Raw genomic sequence first — 16697 nt, forward strand, 5'->3', positions numbered from 1 at the left:
ATATATTTATCATGAACAACATTACAAGGATGAAATTTGTTTTCAGAGTTAACATAAGTCTGCTATACAGTGTGATGAGTTTTCAGATTCATCACTCAACGACTTTCTGTTTACCGTCAAGTTTTTGGCCGGGGGTATCATCATTTAGCAGTAGTTCACAGTTTCACTTGTTTGTCCTGAAACACTAAATTGATAAATCTTTTAAACAAAATTGATGTTATATGCCCAATTTGAGACAGGTATTTCTATCCAGAAGCTGCAATGTAAACTTTGTAATAAGCTTTATAGTTTCGAAGGTAAAAGACCTGGATTCTTCATACATTGTATTCAGCAACTAAATGATGCAAAGTTTCTGTCCGTCATATATCCATTGTCCTTGGCCTCAATTTTATGATTCAGTATTTTGTCAGGTGAAATATGTTGCAAAGTTTCTGTCTGTCATATATCCATTATTAACCTCATTTTCATGGTTCAGTCAGTGGCTGCTTGTCATATTTGGTATATTTGTTCCTTGCAACATTTACATGTTCATCAGACAGGTTTCACATGTCCTCAACCTCACTTCATGGATCAGTGACCAAATTTAAAATTACATAATTAAGAGTATTTCTTAGTCACTATAAGCAGTAGGTCACCAAATGTGGTGAATGGAATGATTGTAATGGGTACTTGTCAGTCTTACAGGTATATTATCTGACTTGGACTTCATTTTAATGGTTCAGAGGTCAATATGATGTTTTTCTATAATGGTGTTTTTCAATTACCATAAACAGTAGGCCAACAATATTTGGTGTAATGAATAATTACAAGATATACAGGTATGACCTCATATTTTTCTATTTCAACACAAAATCAATGGATAGTAATTTAGTAAAGCAGGCCTGACATTTCAGTGTGCGCATTGTTGAAATAGATTTGTGTGTATGAAATATAGTCAATATGGTTTGGATATTTAGATACAGGAAGATGTGGTGTGAGTGCCAATGAGACAACTCTCCATCCAAAAAACAATTTTAAAAAAGTAAACCATTATAGGTCAATGTACGGCCTTCAACACGGTTGCATTAATTGCTTTTCATATCAATGCAAATAGTTCTGCAGCCATATAAAGCTGTACAAATGATGATCCATGCAGTGATTAGTTAGTACACATGATCAGAACTGGACAAACATAGTTAATTAGGTCTATATTCTAGCTCATGGTTTATATGACCTACTGTCATTACTTGACCTCTGTATTTGCAATTTGCAACAACAAGCAGTATTTTCAATGACTTGATATTATTTAAATCGAACTGATCAGTTGCAATACTAACACATTAGACTTGCATTTCCAAGGTGAAGAACAAGATGTCTGTAGAAAAAACTGCTTTATTATAGTATTACAATGAACTTTCACTTTCACTTTCAGTTAATATTAATAACGTTACTTACCATTGTAAGTAACATTGCGACATTTAAATCTTTACAACCCGATTTTGTACTTCAGCAGGTTTTTATGTATTGTTTTTATCCTGATGACGGTGCCCTAGGCACTGAAACATGTCGATCAATAAATTTCTGCAGCAGTCCCTAAAGTGTTGTTGTTATAAGACTCTCTACATATATGATAATTGTCAGTAATACAAGTTGTTTTTCATTTCTTTGAGCATTTGATTTTGCCATTTGTTAAGGCACTTTCCCTTTTAAATTTACCATGGTGTTCAGTATTTTTGATATTTTACATTTTGGAATACATGAATGGAACAGTAGGAATATGTGAAAGAATGTTGGTACAAATTTATGGTTTCGACAGTTCCATTAAATATCCAGCCTCAAAATGTCAGTAATTCATTAATTTGATATTAAATTGTTTAAAAACTGTTTAAATATTCATGACTTCATCAAAGGAAGCTAGTTGTATCTTTTGTTACACTGCTATATGGCCAATTTATTTTTTGCTTTTTTACTTATCAAGGATGGTTTCACAGAATTTTCATCTATTTGTTAGGTTTTATTTGCTTATACCTTTATAATATAGACCAAGCCATTAATGGTTCATTGTTCAAGTTTTGATCCTGTTGGTTTTCTCTTATGAATTGGTTGATATTTTGTCATCATGGTATTATGTTTCCTCTTTGTTGAAGGCATACTTTGACCTGTGTTGTTCACATCCTTGTCTTTTTGTTTTTGATGGATATTTTTTTCATTGGCAATCTTAACACTTTTCCTTACGTTTTGAGGATGAAGAACAGCAATAAAAGTTTTGTGGCTTTACTTTTTTAAATACATATTGTGATTTTGAGTCTTAAATCCATTCTTTTCCATCAGTTAGAAGCTAAAGATAAAATTTGTGTATTATGAGGAGATTTTGCAATAGACTTGCAACCATAAGATATCAGATTTCATTTCTTGGATGATAAGAACTTTTTTTTGTCATCTCAACTATTTTTTCTGTCCTGATCTATTAATAATTAACAAGAGAAGCTTTTGATTTCTAAATAATCCATATTCTTATGTCACAAAGACAGCAATGACCAAGGATAAAAGAAAAGAAAAATAATATCAAAGTAACATTGTGTTTTATTGTAACCACTGGCTTTTTTCTCATAAAAATATATAACAATTGTCAACATATATAAACACATGTAGAAATCTATACAACAAATGCATTATTAATTGGGACTAACATTTTATTTTACAACAAATAATTTGACAATGATCTTAATGAATTAACAGTTATTTTAGAAGATAACTGTTATTGATATGTTTTATAGTAACAAATATAACAGTGTAGTTATTTGTACATATTATTGCTTATGTTTAGAGAAGCAATGAAGGAAGCAAACACCTTTTATATATATTTTCATCATCAGTTAGTCCTGAAACCAGAGTTACAAAACTATTTTGATATTGGTATTACAAACGAAAGTGAACCAACACCTGGTGAGTCTGTAGTACGGTAGAGTCCATAAAGTGGATACCCGAGGTTTTTTTTTTATATTGGTATTATGGGAACAGAGGGATTGTAATAACTCTCATCATAGAAATTCAAATAAAAATCATACTTTCTCGTGATTATGTGGAAAAGTTCCGTAAAAGTATTATAAAGTAAAATTCTAAGGTATTTTCTATTGTAACATCAGTTCTGAATAGATTTCACATACAAAAAAACAAAATTTAGATGCAGATAATAAATTTCATTTAAATATTATTCACTAAAGAATAGCACTCACAAATTTCAATTTGAATTTACTATGGATGAATGTCTTGAACTTCAATATGAGAAAGCATGAAATAGGTTACTGTGATATTGCTTCAACATACTGGAAATCCATTTTAGAGTGCCAATTTCTCGTTAACATGTATGTTAAAATGTAGAAGATTCTGGTAATTATATTTTCTTCTATGATTTTTCCACTGGTACTTTACTACAAACAGAAATCCATTTAATAGGAAAAAAAATGCATGTTTAAAATCAAATTTGAACAATATTTTAATAAAAAAAACATTATTTGAAATACAAGTAAGATGGTATAACAAGGTTTTAAAATTTTGAATCAATGAAAACATTTTTACTTTAAAATGATACATTGTGTACCATAAGACAATATCATGAAAACTTTCTTCATTTTAATAAAAAGTCCCTGAAAGGAAATTCCATTTCTACATCAGTGCTAATTACAGTAAATATCTAGTCCAATCATTTTCAATTTACAATAATATTGCACTAGTCAGTTAAAAATCAAGAAATCTAGCCTTTTTATGAACTTTCAGCTTGAAGGAAGATCATTGTATCCTGAAACAGGAAGATTTTATATCAAGACGCTGTTAAAAGCTCTTTATATTGCTTAAAATATAGACAAAACATAAAAAAGTATGGCTAAACTGAAAAATCTTTTTGCAGATTTTACATGTTTCTGAAAGTCTATTAATTCTATCGTGTAACATAACAACCTTAAAACTATTGAGGTAGTTCCGCTTGAGCATTACAATCCTACGGTCTAATAAAAATGTGCTTGTAACTTGAATCCATTAATCAAGTATATTATGCAATCTTTGAAAAAAGTAAAGAATTTTTTTTGCTTATTCAAGCAAAAAAAAACAAAACTTCTAACAATTATCAGTGTTTTACCATAAACACAATATTTTTCTAGGCCATTCAACATTTCAATGTATCCAAAAATTCCATTTGAAAAAAAATATTTATAACTAATTATCAATCTGATTTCTACTATTTGTTTAGTTAGAATTTTTTTGCTTTAATAACTTATAGACTTTTAGATTTGTCACTTTCTTTTCAGTTTTGATAACATTTTTGGGAAAACAATTTGGCACAAACAATATTTCAGTAAAACTAAATGAACACTCAAAATATTTTACAAATGCAGATTCCAGAATTACATACATTTGTACATGTGGTGTTTAAATAAGTGTATTTACAAATTTACAAATTTACTTACATAACAAATAAAATACAAAAAATGTTTATATACAAATGAATGATATTAACAATGTAATGAAAAAATAATATAAACAACATCTATAACAAATTCTATAATGACACAACAAATTTTATTTCCTGGACTTTCAAGTGCAGTGTTACCTAGTAGACATAATAAAAAACTGATAAATACTTTTTAATTTCTTCACTTATTATAAGGAGATGAATTAGACAGTTACAGGGGATTAAAAAAACCCTGTATTGCAGTTTTCAGTAAAGAGGTACCGGTAATTACTATGCTTATTATTGGTAAAGTTTTACATTTACTACCCTTGTTCAAATTTCACAGTTTCTACAATGATACTATTTATTTGTATATTTTATTTATTAAGTTTTTGCGAAATATACAAGCTCTTTCTCTCTACTCTTGGAAAATAATTATGCTTATCATGCCTTATTAATATTGGTTACTTGGATGTATTCCGAACCATTCCTTAAACAGAATAAGTACTTCTAAATACGATTAAAAAAGACAGTCACATTGGATTTCACAACCAGCTGCTGTCGTATCATTTACCAACAAAACTAACAATATGGAAAGCTGTACAACAATTTTCAGGACATCATAATATCATTTCAATCAAAAGTGGTATAAGAAAATATTAGAATTATGTATCCAAAGTGATACAAATATTTGTCGTTACCAATGTTATAGGTTTTGTGGTTAAAAGCAAAAAAAATACCAAAAGTCATATTAATGATTGAAATCGCCATAAAGCATGTTATACTTGAAGTAACATATTTTACTTGTAGTACTTCATTATAAATCACTACATTGTAGTATGGTTTATGGCAAGTATTTAAATATTGACAATATATGGTGCTTCTCTTCTTTTTTTTGGTATAATGATTTTTTTGTAATCTCACTAAAAAATAATGTTCTAGTTTTGAATCCAAATCTGGTCTATATTAGCTTCTGTACAGCTGTATCTGTAGTTTTGTTCAGTCATTTTCTGTAGAACTGTATGGCACCCTTGGGTCATGGCACCAACACAAGTTTATTATGCATTAATTCATTCAATGTTTTTACAATCACAGAATATCATCACAACTTGGCAGTGTTTGGAATTTGTGTTTCAGTTTGGAAGTTGTCATCGCTCTGTTCTATTTAATTTTGATAAAACCGTTGATTCTAAAAAAGAAATAAATTTAAATAAAATTAACAACCAAACAAACAAAAAACCCACAGAATAGTATAGTTGTATATTAATTAAAACAATGTTATTCAATTGACAGATAAGTAATCTCTTTCTATACAATAATGTCTATTTTGTATATCTTGAGTTGCACAGTATCGGTGTTATTAAAGTTAACCATACATCTTCTTTCATTTACATTTCAGAAAAAAATGCTGTATATAGTAGTTACACTTTATTTAAGTGAGCAGATAATTTTTCTTTCTTTCTGTTTTCTTTCAATTATTCAAAAACTGTTGCATTATCTGCAAGATCTAAGAAAACTTTAGTTCAAGTCTTCATTAATCATTTGAATACTATGAAACTAAACGCATCATGAAATCACAGAAGCTGCATTATCTTGCCAAATTATGTACAGTACTAGGAGCAGAACAGTAATTTTGTGAAAATAAGGTAATTAAAAACAAAACACTAATTTAATCAGGGAACTTTCTTTAAAAAAATTGCAAACAAACATTCAGCTATTATCTCCAAGCATTATTATATATGGATGTAAAAGATTAGAAAACTATTGGATTTTGGACCTATACAAAATGATGCACAGCGGCAGAGCAATAAAGAGAAAAATAGTGTTTTTCCGATGAAGTTATTTTCAACTTACTTCGTTGGCAATGTTTTCCATCAAACCCTGAAGAACATCGACACTTGTGCTTCACACATCGGCCTCCATTAAGACATGTCTGTTTACAAACTTTTCTATGACAGTTTTTACCAGTAAAACCATCCTTACACTGACAAATTCCTGGCTTTATGCATTCTCCAAAATCTCCACATCCATATCTACATATAGCTGAATAAAAAAAGAGATATTTTTAATGATTTAGTGTCCTTAGTGTCATGTTGCTGTGTATCGGTCCGAGTACACAGTTATTTCATAGTGCATTTCCCTTAGACAATAAATGGAAATAAAAAAAATCCCACCTGCCCTTTCTCCATAATATTTTTACAGTGTGTTGTACTACTTTTGGGACAAATTATATCAAAATTATAGAAAACTTCATCAGCTCTAACTCAAAATATGGACAATTTTATGTGAAAGGGGTCTTGAAATCTTTTGACAGCTTCCAAAATGCTAATTTTTTACCTTTTTCAACTGGACCAAATCACTACTTTACATTATAATTCATGAATCAAATTTTTTTACAGTGTATTTTATCCCCTTCTTGCTACTTGAGGCATAAAACATAAATAAATAAATTTGGAAGGGGTATAAAAAAATAAGTAACACACTGTCCACACTAGGGACTATATTTTCGTGGACAACGAAAATCAAGGGGTGATAACTGTGTACTGTGTACCTACTGTTTATAACTTATCTAAATATTTATATGTGTTTTTTTTAAATTATAATAGAAGGAGTGAGTATGACATTATCAAGCTTACTTTCCTCAAGTGGGAAACTGTGTAAGAGGGAAAATACCTGAAATCACAGGATAAACTGATAATCAGATTTTCTGCTTATAAGTATGAGCTGCTCAACACAATGTGATTTTTTGTTTTTGATTAGAAATAAAATTAATTATCGTTATTTTAGGAATTTTCCCTGTGATCTTGCTGACTGATAATTTCCTTTCTCAGCAGAGTAAAGTGATATGAAAATTATTGCTAGATACAAAAGGAACATGTGCCATTGTCAAGGAAATTAACAACGTCTTTATAAGTAAAATAGCAATAAAAAGATTATCATCGGTCATCTCAACTCTATTGCTTTTCTCACTTTCGCCGTAAAAGCTCAAGCGAGAAAATCCATCTCGTTGAGATGACCAATGATGATCTATAAATCACAAGCCTGTTGTATCAATATAAAATTTCTTTTTCAAACTCTTGGATAAAAAAATGATATAAATAAATCTTAGTTTTAATAAATCAAAGCTAGTATTTACTTACGTATTTGACAAACAGCTCCTTTGTAGCCACTGGGACATTGACAATAGTTATGTGCCATACATTTACCACCATTCAAACATTTAGAAGAACATACAGCTGATGGCTTCTTCTCTGGAAAAATAAAACAATTGGAAATTAATTAACTTAGAATAAATATTCACAATTTATAATTCTTCATGACTAAAAAATCAAGATGACAAACGTTGCCATTAAGTTATCAATCAAAGTAAATTTCAGGTTTTATTTGCAATTTTTATTTCATACTGTATATAATTTAAGGTTATTATTAAGTAAAATGAAAACAACGAAGCATATTTAAAAAAAAATCTCCCTTAAATTTCTTCAGTACATATACACCAAAACTCAAATTTAAATTTACATAAAATAGAATGTATGTTGTTCTGTAACTGGGAGTGACTATTATTTATCACAATTTAACTAACAAGAAATTATAACTGACAATGCAAAAAGCATGATTATTCTAATCAGAATTTACTTACTAGATTTTCTAGTTTTCCTTTTACAGCACAGAACTCCAGAAGTAACACCTTCTTTATAGAAACAACCCGATGAAGATTCTGACTTTTTAAAAACATCAACTCTTCCTGTAGCTAAACATGATTGTCTTTTCCGTTGGTATCTTAATTTACCACAATTCCTACCAAAACCTGCCATATTTCTTTCTCTACATCTGAAAAATAAAAAAATAAATAAATAATTGAGTGAAACTTACAAAAAACAAGGATACAAATTTATGGAATTCTTAAGTTCTTTTTATAAATTTTATCTTAACCTTCTGTACTGTAATGGTTTCAAATTCTTAAATTTTCATGTAGAGAAAAAAGAAAATAAGAAGGAGATAAAAAGAGGATAAACCCTTCTTGAGTCAAAAACTGACTTAATAGTATTAAAAGCAAAGGAACCTGATATACAAATCACTCTTCTATTAAAAACAAAAATTAAAAAAATACTTTTACGTATACACTGAATATTGAACAGAAGCAACTTACTTTTTACATTGTCCTTTCCTCATTGCAGCATTATAAGCATAACATCCCTGTAAATCTAACATATCTAGCCATGTTAACCCATGTAAAACCTCTCTGTCTGTAGGATTACATACTTTCCAACCTTTCTTACAGAGTGATTTCCCCTTCCTAACATGTCCTTCCCACTTCCCAGAACAAGCATGTACGTCTCTGTGTAAATCTAGCCCTTCTGTTGTCCCATCTTTACAACCTGAACTGTATTCTATAAAACAATAAAAGAACACTCAAATTCTACACAAGCTTGCTCATTACCATAGAAACAGGAGGAGGGTACCCGTACAGAAATTGCTAACAAAAGCACATAAGTTTCACATGTGAAGCACATGAGATGCAAGTAAGAATTATATGCAAATCAGGTTGCTCGTATGTGCAGTTTGGTAGTTCATATGTGCCCACAAAAATCTAACATAATGCTCACATGTGCAATTCAAACCTCAGGTGAGCTTTTATCATCCATGTTAGTTTTATGTTAGTTTTGTACCTTGAAAAGTTTTTCCATTCTTCTAACCATTTAAAACTAACCTACATCATTGCTCATATGAGCTTTTTCAAAATGACATGCTCAGTCATGTACTTCCTGTAAATTCAAATTCATGAAAAGCATGCAATAATTGGAGGGAGATGGATATGAAAAATATTAAGTCCTACATTGTTCTATTTGAAGAAAATAACATTGTTGAAATCTGATAAAACCAGTGTGGCTGTGGTTAATTATTTGTAAGTTATATCATTTCTATTTCATTATGTTCATTTTTGTGTCAGATTTTGAAATATATTACAATTTTAAGTCCTTTATGGGAATATTATATATGCAGGTTGCTTCAAAATTAGTACTACATGTATGAAGACCAAATGATATGAAAATCATAATTAACTGACAATAATTAAATAATAACTCTTTTAACATGATGTATCAGTTATTTTATTTTCAACTGAATTATATATTTAAGATTTTCATTTAAATTTGAAAACTATTCCTATTTTGAAGCAGCCATTTTGTTTTGGTCAACTATAATATTCATGTGTGCAACTGCTCATATGAGCAATCTAATAAAATGCGCATGTGAAACAAAAGCTCATATGAGCAGTTGCACGTAAGGTTTTTAACATGCAAATTAGGTTAGTTTCATATGTGCAATTTTTTTGCTCACAAAATGCTCACCTAATTTGCATGTTAAAAAACTCGTGTGCAATCATGTTAGTTTCTAACGTGAGCATCATATGTGCAACTTATGTGCAACATGTTAGCACTTTTTGGTAAGGGTATAGAATGAAATTCAAAACAGTGTAGCTGTGGCCATTGATTGACACATTAAAATCATCCATTGACTGGGACAATTTAGGTGAACGTTTGTAACGATCAATGCTCACTATGTACTTTTTAAAGACACTTAAACTATGGGGTGACCAAAGGTTCTCAACACCTAAATAAAGTAATTCGAAAAATTAATCAGAAATAACACGATATTTTGATTTATATCAATTATATAAATCAAAACACAAAGGTTATTCCTGATTAATTTTTCGAATTATTTTATAATTAAAGGCGTTAAGAAACCTTTGGTGACCCCACAGTTTAAATGTCTATCGTAGGTACGTTGTGAACAGTGGTCGTTACAGACAAACGTTCACGTAAATTGTCCCAGTCAATGGATGATTTTAATGTGTCAATCAATGGCCACAGCTACACTGTTTTGAATTTCATTCTATATCTATATCTTCTTAATAGCAGTCATTTTTTATTAAAACTCTCATATTAAACATCTATAGAATTTTAAAATATGCTTGTTGTATTCAAATTAACAAATGTCTACAATATAATAATGTATGCCTATTTTTGTCATTGCTTTATTTTGGTAAAATCTGAAGAATGTTTGTAAATAAACAGTTGTCTCCCCTACAACAGTAAACCAGCAGAAATAATGCCTTACCTCTAACTATGACTTGGGAGCTAGCCATATCCATTCCTTCTGTATTGATGACTTCACAACTATATAATCCTGTATCCGATTTCTTGGCTAGTGTAACTAATAAGTCACCTACAAGTGTATTATAAAATAAATGATAAAATATATCTGTAAAAATAAATTAAAAAAAAAAAAACATGTTAAGATCCTATTTTTTTCTTAAATAGAAAAGCTTTCCAAATTTTCAGAATTATGCACATAAATGCAATTTAAATTCGTTTTTTCTCTCTATAATTTCAAGTATTGATGTACATTTATTGAATACAGGTCCTTTGATTTTAGTTGAAAATGATCGAGTCCTTTGAATAAAGTTGAAAAATTATTGAACATTTTATGTAGAACTGGAAAACTTTTCTTGTTTTAGAGATTTTTTTGTTTACATTCAAAACTAAAATATAGAAGATTTCACTGCACAGTTGTATTTTTTGATAGTCATTGCTAATAATCTTAAGAGAACATACATTTCCCACTTATTGTGACTAATAAATGTTTATGGTCTTCGGACCACTTGGATCTCCCCCTTTTTTCCTGCTGCAGGTCAGTTTTACTTACCTGAAGGTAATGTTTGTATTCTGTTGTTTGTGACCGGAATCTGAGTACCGTCCTTATACCATTGTACTCTAGGAGCAGGCGAGCCAGTAGCTTGACAGGTTAACAGGAAAATTAAACCAGTATTTACTTCTATTTTTGATTTTGGTTTTACAACTATCTTGGGTTTTCTGCCTAAAAGTACAAAGAAAAATAGTTAGAGAAGCTGTTTTAAAACAATATTTTAGCTATGTCAGAGATCTTGTTGAAGATTTTATAATCAAACTCTGTTTTACTAATTTGTTGATTTAGATATTTATTTCAATAAGTACAAAATAAATATAGAAATTAAAACACAATTTTTTTACAAACAAATTATGCTAGTCATGAGTATAACTCAATATTTTGCAACTAAAACTTGAGATTAGAAATATCAAATCTGTAAAAATCCTTGATTCTGATAAAGATCTCTATAAATAATTTTCTAGTTCAAATCATTATAGATTTAATTAATAGTTTGTATTGAAAATTGTGTTGATGATAATTGGGTAAATTGGCCAAGATTAATGGGCCGACCTAGACCTGGTCAGTTTGATTTATTACTATAGGTAAAACAAGTCAACACATTCTTCAATAGACTTAGAGAGTGGGAAAATGTGTGATTGATATATTTTATGCAAGATAGACAAAATGTGTTCATAGACGAAGAAAGACTTGCAATACATTTTATTCAACCCAACATAAAGATGATGTGATTTTGACATTTATAATTAAAATTACTGTAACCTTGAATTACAACATGTAACCTTGGTTCATAGGATAATCACAAACTAATGCTTTAATAATGAGTATGACAGTACTTTGATATAAGAAGACAGCATAAAAGATATGTTTTTACATAATTTCAGCCCAGTCTTTCCATGTGACTGTGATTTTCCAAATTGACCCAGACATATCTCTAAATGGCAATTTCATGATAATGATTGGTGATCTAGATTGAGAATGATAATAAAAGGAAATGAAAAGTACTGAGGAGGAACTGCGTCTTCCTCTAACAAGTACAAACAAGCTGGGACGTGCTATATTGTTATTACATTAGTATAAAAATGTAGTAGTTGATTACCAATGACGCACTGATCCACCAGAGACAAACAAACAGGGTGTAAACAACTTAGTGTCTATTATTCTTTCTTCTTTAAAAGTTCAACAACATGCCTCAATATTCAAATCTTCTAATGAAACTTGACAAAGTTTTGGTGCAGAACATACACAATGGTATTATTCATAATACAGCTGAATTTTACAGGCCCTTTGGAGCCTCCTGTTCAAATTAATATGGCACCTAAGAATACTAAACCATGAATTATGTAAAAAAATCATTTTGAAAGACTTGAAAATAATAAGGTTTAAAGCAGATATTAATATGAAATATTGCAAACAATACAATTTCATAACTTTAATTGATTGCATGCTCTCTATAAAAATTCAGTTTTTATTTATGGTATACGGATACATATATACTGCCAACTGTTTATGAGTATTTCATTATAATTTATCTACAAGTATATCTTATACAGATATTATTAGGCTGATAGCTTTAGATAGAGAATTAAAACTGTTTGACAACTGCTGATTTTGACTTAACAATAACTGCTATTTATGACTGAACATCCTATTTGTCAATTGCAACAAACAAATCATTAATGCCAAACAAAAAGGTTTGCCAACAATAACAAAAGTTGTCATCTAACAATCAATTACTCTAATAGAAATCACTAAGGTAATATACAATAATTGCCAAGGTACAAGCTACTGTCATATGTTTAAGACAAAAAAAAAAGAAAAAAAGTTAATAACCTGTCTGCAAAAACAGCAGACAGAAAAGTATTTAGCTCCAATCTTTTTTACAGAGTGGTATGCAAAAAAACACTTGAAATGATATTAATTGATGAGGATACTACAGTATAGTTAATCTAAAGTTAGTAAACTCAAATTAATTACATGTGATTTATATAAACATATTACAAGCAATAACATGTTATTATGGCAGAAAACTACATCATTCATTGGCACCCTACTGCTAGGTATTAATAGGAAATATGTCATCAGTTGCAGTTATTCAGGTAGTTCAGATAATTTGATAACCAGAAAAAAAACCATGTTTGCCTTTCTTAAGGAAACAGGCAGACATGGATAATATATGTCCCTTTAAAACAAAATCAGCTTCAATCAAAGTTTTATAATACTTATGAAACGGGCAGACATGGATAATATATGTCCCTTTAAAACAAAATCAGCTTCAATCAAAGTTTTATAAATAGATCAGTACTTCTTCCAAGATTTTACGTATAAACAAGTCAAGGTTTTGCATAGGAGTAAGATAAACTAGAGAAAATTTCATGTAGTAAGTTTTCATAGGAAACCATGTCCCAATGCACGATCATCTATTCAATGTTAAGTCATCCACACAATTTGGGTCAAAACCCTAATTTGGTAATTTTTTTCTAAAAAGTAAGAATAATAATGAGTATGGGTATTAAGTTTCAAATGTTAAACAACCACAACTAAAAATTTAACATTATACAGGACAAACAGACTGACAGACCAGAAATCAAAATATGCCCTGTTATTGTAGGTGGGGCATAAAAATCTTTTTTTCATAATGACTGTCAGACTGTTTATAATAGAACCAAATACTAGTAATAATTACATGAGATACTTGTATTTTTTCTAGATGAAACTTTATCATAAATAATAAAATGTAAGATATTCCTCTGCATAACTTAAACCTATCAAAATCTTTTTTTCAATATTTACAGTTTCTCTCAAAACTTATAATACAAGTAATTTATTAACATGGAAGTTCAAAGAAGTAAATCTGTCATTCCATTAGTGGGTGTATTATGTGTATTTATAAAACTATGTAAATATGAACATAGCTAACATTTTAATTTATTAGTAGTTTATGGTCAACTTTACTTCACATGATCCTGAACAAAAGATTTATTTGATTGCACTAAAAAAAATAACTGGACAAATTCTTGAATCAGTTCCGGCCAATTTAAAGGAACAATTTACACAGTATTATCATGTTTGTCATGCAATTATTATGTTTACATAGATAAAACATCAGATGTTGACAGGAAGGAATGAAAATTGTCCTCATAAGAATGTATGGGCTATTTTAAGATTAATCTTTCAGAAGACACCACTTCTTATGCACAAAATTATAACCTTCCGTTAATGAATTGAGTTATGATGAAAAAAAAATTATTGATAAAATCTCTGTTGAAGCTGATAAATGTATTTTAGTTATACATGTATACACAGAAGACAACAACACTACAAGAGTAAATATATCTCCATCTGGACAGTACATGTAGTAGACTGTGGTCATTGATGACACTTCAGATGCTTTTGAAAAGTCTTTACTACTTACTTGGGAGTTTACAGCATACAACACCATGTATGTTAGGTTTATAATGACAAGCTTGCTGGAAATGTGAGTCTACACAACAACTAGAATCTATTCGTCCTCCACGAATGCAGGATGTTTGACCAAAGTTCTGATGTGGACATCCTCTACCAATACCAGCCATGTCATCCTACAAGTACAAGTCAAATTTTTTATAAGCCTGCATTTTAGTTTATGCATTTGATGAAAAGAAATATGCTAGAAACAGACCTTTTCCAAAATTGGGAATAAACCAATTATAGAACTCCTGAATCCTGATTAGATAAATGATGAAAGTATATATGGCTAGATATGTCAGTCAGAAGGTCAGTGGATGGATAAGCTCAAGTTATGGTCTCGAATGATTTGATATAAAACCATGAACTTCTTTTTCATTTATGTCTTATTCTAATGTTCTACCATTTCTAAATGCAAAATACACCTAAAGTGTCCTTTATTAGATATTGCTTTCTTTAAAATTTGGTAAGGTCAAATATTTTTATTTTGTTTTTCTATTAATTTTTTTCATTATCGTCCATCATCTAATTTCATAGATATGTTGTTCAAGACATAACATAATACTAATTTGAAATGACTATTACAGAGTGAATAACACCTAGATTTGTTGTATATATTTTATGTGTGTTGATCTAGCAGTCATTATCACTTATTCAAAAATGTTAACTTCACTGATAGAAAGGTATAATCATGATCATAATCACTCAAAAAGATAATTTCATTTCATTTTTTATCTATCTTTTCACAAAAATGTACTATATTCCTAAATTACAAGAAAACACATCTGCTTGGTCAAAACATCACAGGATTTTTCTGAATAAACTTTCAGAAAAAAATGCACTTAACATATCCCTCCTGGTGTGATATCTTTGTCCTCATTATATAGAGGTGAATGTTCATAGGTTGTATTTATTCTTTTGAAAATATCGTAGGTCAATTATAACATTGTTTTATTATAAAAATGCAGGTAATGTGCAACAACATTGTTTTGTTAATGAGTTACTGATACTTCCTGTCGTTAGTGGCTGTTTAATTAATGAAAGCATGAAGATTTGTAAGACTGGGTTCTATCAAAATGGTTATACAGCAATGCAAAGAATCTTGTAAATAAAGGTTTACCTTGTGGGTGTTAAACAAGGTAATGATTAAAAGTGCATCAGGTTTAATTTTTTCCTAGTTTTTCCACATAGCTTAACAATGTGTTCAGATGTTTTAGGCAAGCAATGACTAAACAGATATGTATATTGAGAACTTCTGAAGATTGAGATTTTACACATTAAAAATCTTCCGATTTTCTTCTGAAAAATACCTTTTATTTCCCATTAAACATATGCACTTGACATAATTTTTTATTTAACTTAAAAAACCAGAGAATTGGACTTTTATTAACTGATACAGTTCTTTACTTAATACAGTACACACTAAAAGTAAATTATGAAGTAGTCTATTATACAGATTGACTTTGCAGTAAAAATGTCTCTGCATGTCTTACATAACTGTGAAATGAACAGTAACATTCATCTGACAAACAGCAACTCAGAGTAATAAAATATCTATTTTCAAATCCATTGTGCAAAAATTACTTGGTGGATGATTTTGTAATGGTAAATCCTTTCATTCTTTTCATGTGGTTCCCCATTTTTATTTTAAGACTTATACGGGTGTAAAATCATCCTTTAAGTTTCACCCAAGCACTAAGTTCGCTTTTCGATAACGATCATGAATTTCTTTTCCTCTGCATTTATCATTGTTGAGCGTGGCGAAACTTTTTAAATGTCTTTTATAGTTAACAATGTTATGTGAATTATGATTCCTACAAAGTTCAACAATTAATATTTATTGAAAATTTAAATCAACTATTAAACATTTTCCTTTTAAATTTATTCATTTGAGCATACTTTATGTATGTTACATTACCGTAACATTAAATAATCAAACAGGTTCTTTATCGTTATAAAGAATATTTTTAACTTTTTCATTCCACAAAGCAGGTTGAGCATTTTATTATAGTCACAACTGTAAAATTATCAATCATTTCATAATATTAGGATTATGATCCTCAGTGTTATTTAAAGAAAATAAATTATTCAATTAATAAATCGAAAGATGCCACAC

At 29.3% G+C, this 16697-nt stretch overlaps 1 protein-coding gene across 4 annotated transcripts in view; it reads right to left on the minus strand.

Moving 5' to 3' along the window:
* Positions 1–2544: 2544 nt before the first annotated feature.
* Positions 2545–16697, minus strand: part of LOC139520011 (uncharacterized) — a 68982-nt gene continuing 54829 nt past the window's right edge. For all 4 annotated transcript variants that reach the window (XM_071312379.1, XM_071312377.1, XM_071312378.1 and 1 more), the window contains 8 exons: positions 14550–14715; positions 11135–11305; positions 10547–10654; positions 8577–8817; positions 8067–8257; positions 7567–7677; positions 6281–6469; positions 2545–5615 (listed from right to left, as the gene is read on the minus strand). In XM_071312379.1, the coding sequence (XP_071168480.1) occupies positions 5575–5615; positions 6281–6469; positions 7567–7677; positions 8067–8257; positions 8577–8817; positions 10547–10654; positions 11135–11305; positions 14550–14715 (1218 nt within the window). In that variant the 3' untranslated portion in view covers positions 2545–5574. The remainder of the gene's footprint in view (positions 5616–6280; positions 6470–7566; positions 7678–8066; positions 8258–8576; positions 8818–10546; positions 10655–11134; positions 11306–14549; positions 14716–16697) is intronic.

Source organism: Mytilus edulis, chromosome 4 (assembly GCF_963676685.1).
Source record: "Mytilus edulis chromosome 4, xbMytEdul2.2, whole genome shotgun sequence".
Lineage (NCBI taxonomy): Eukaryota > Metazoa > Mollusca > Bivalvia > Mytilida > Mytilidae > Mytilus > Mytilus edulis.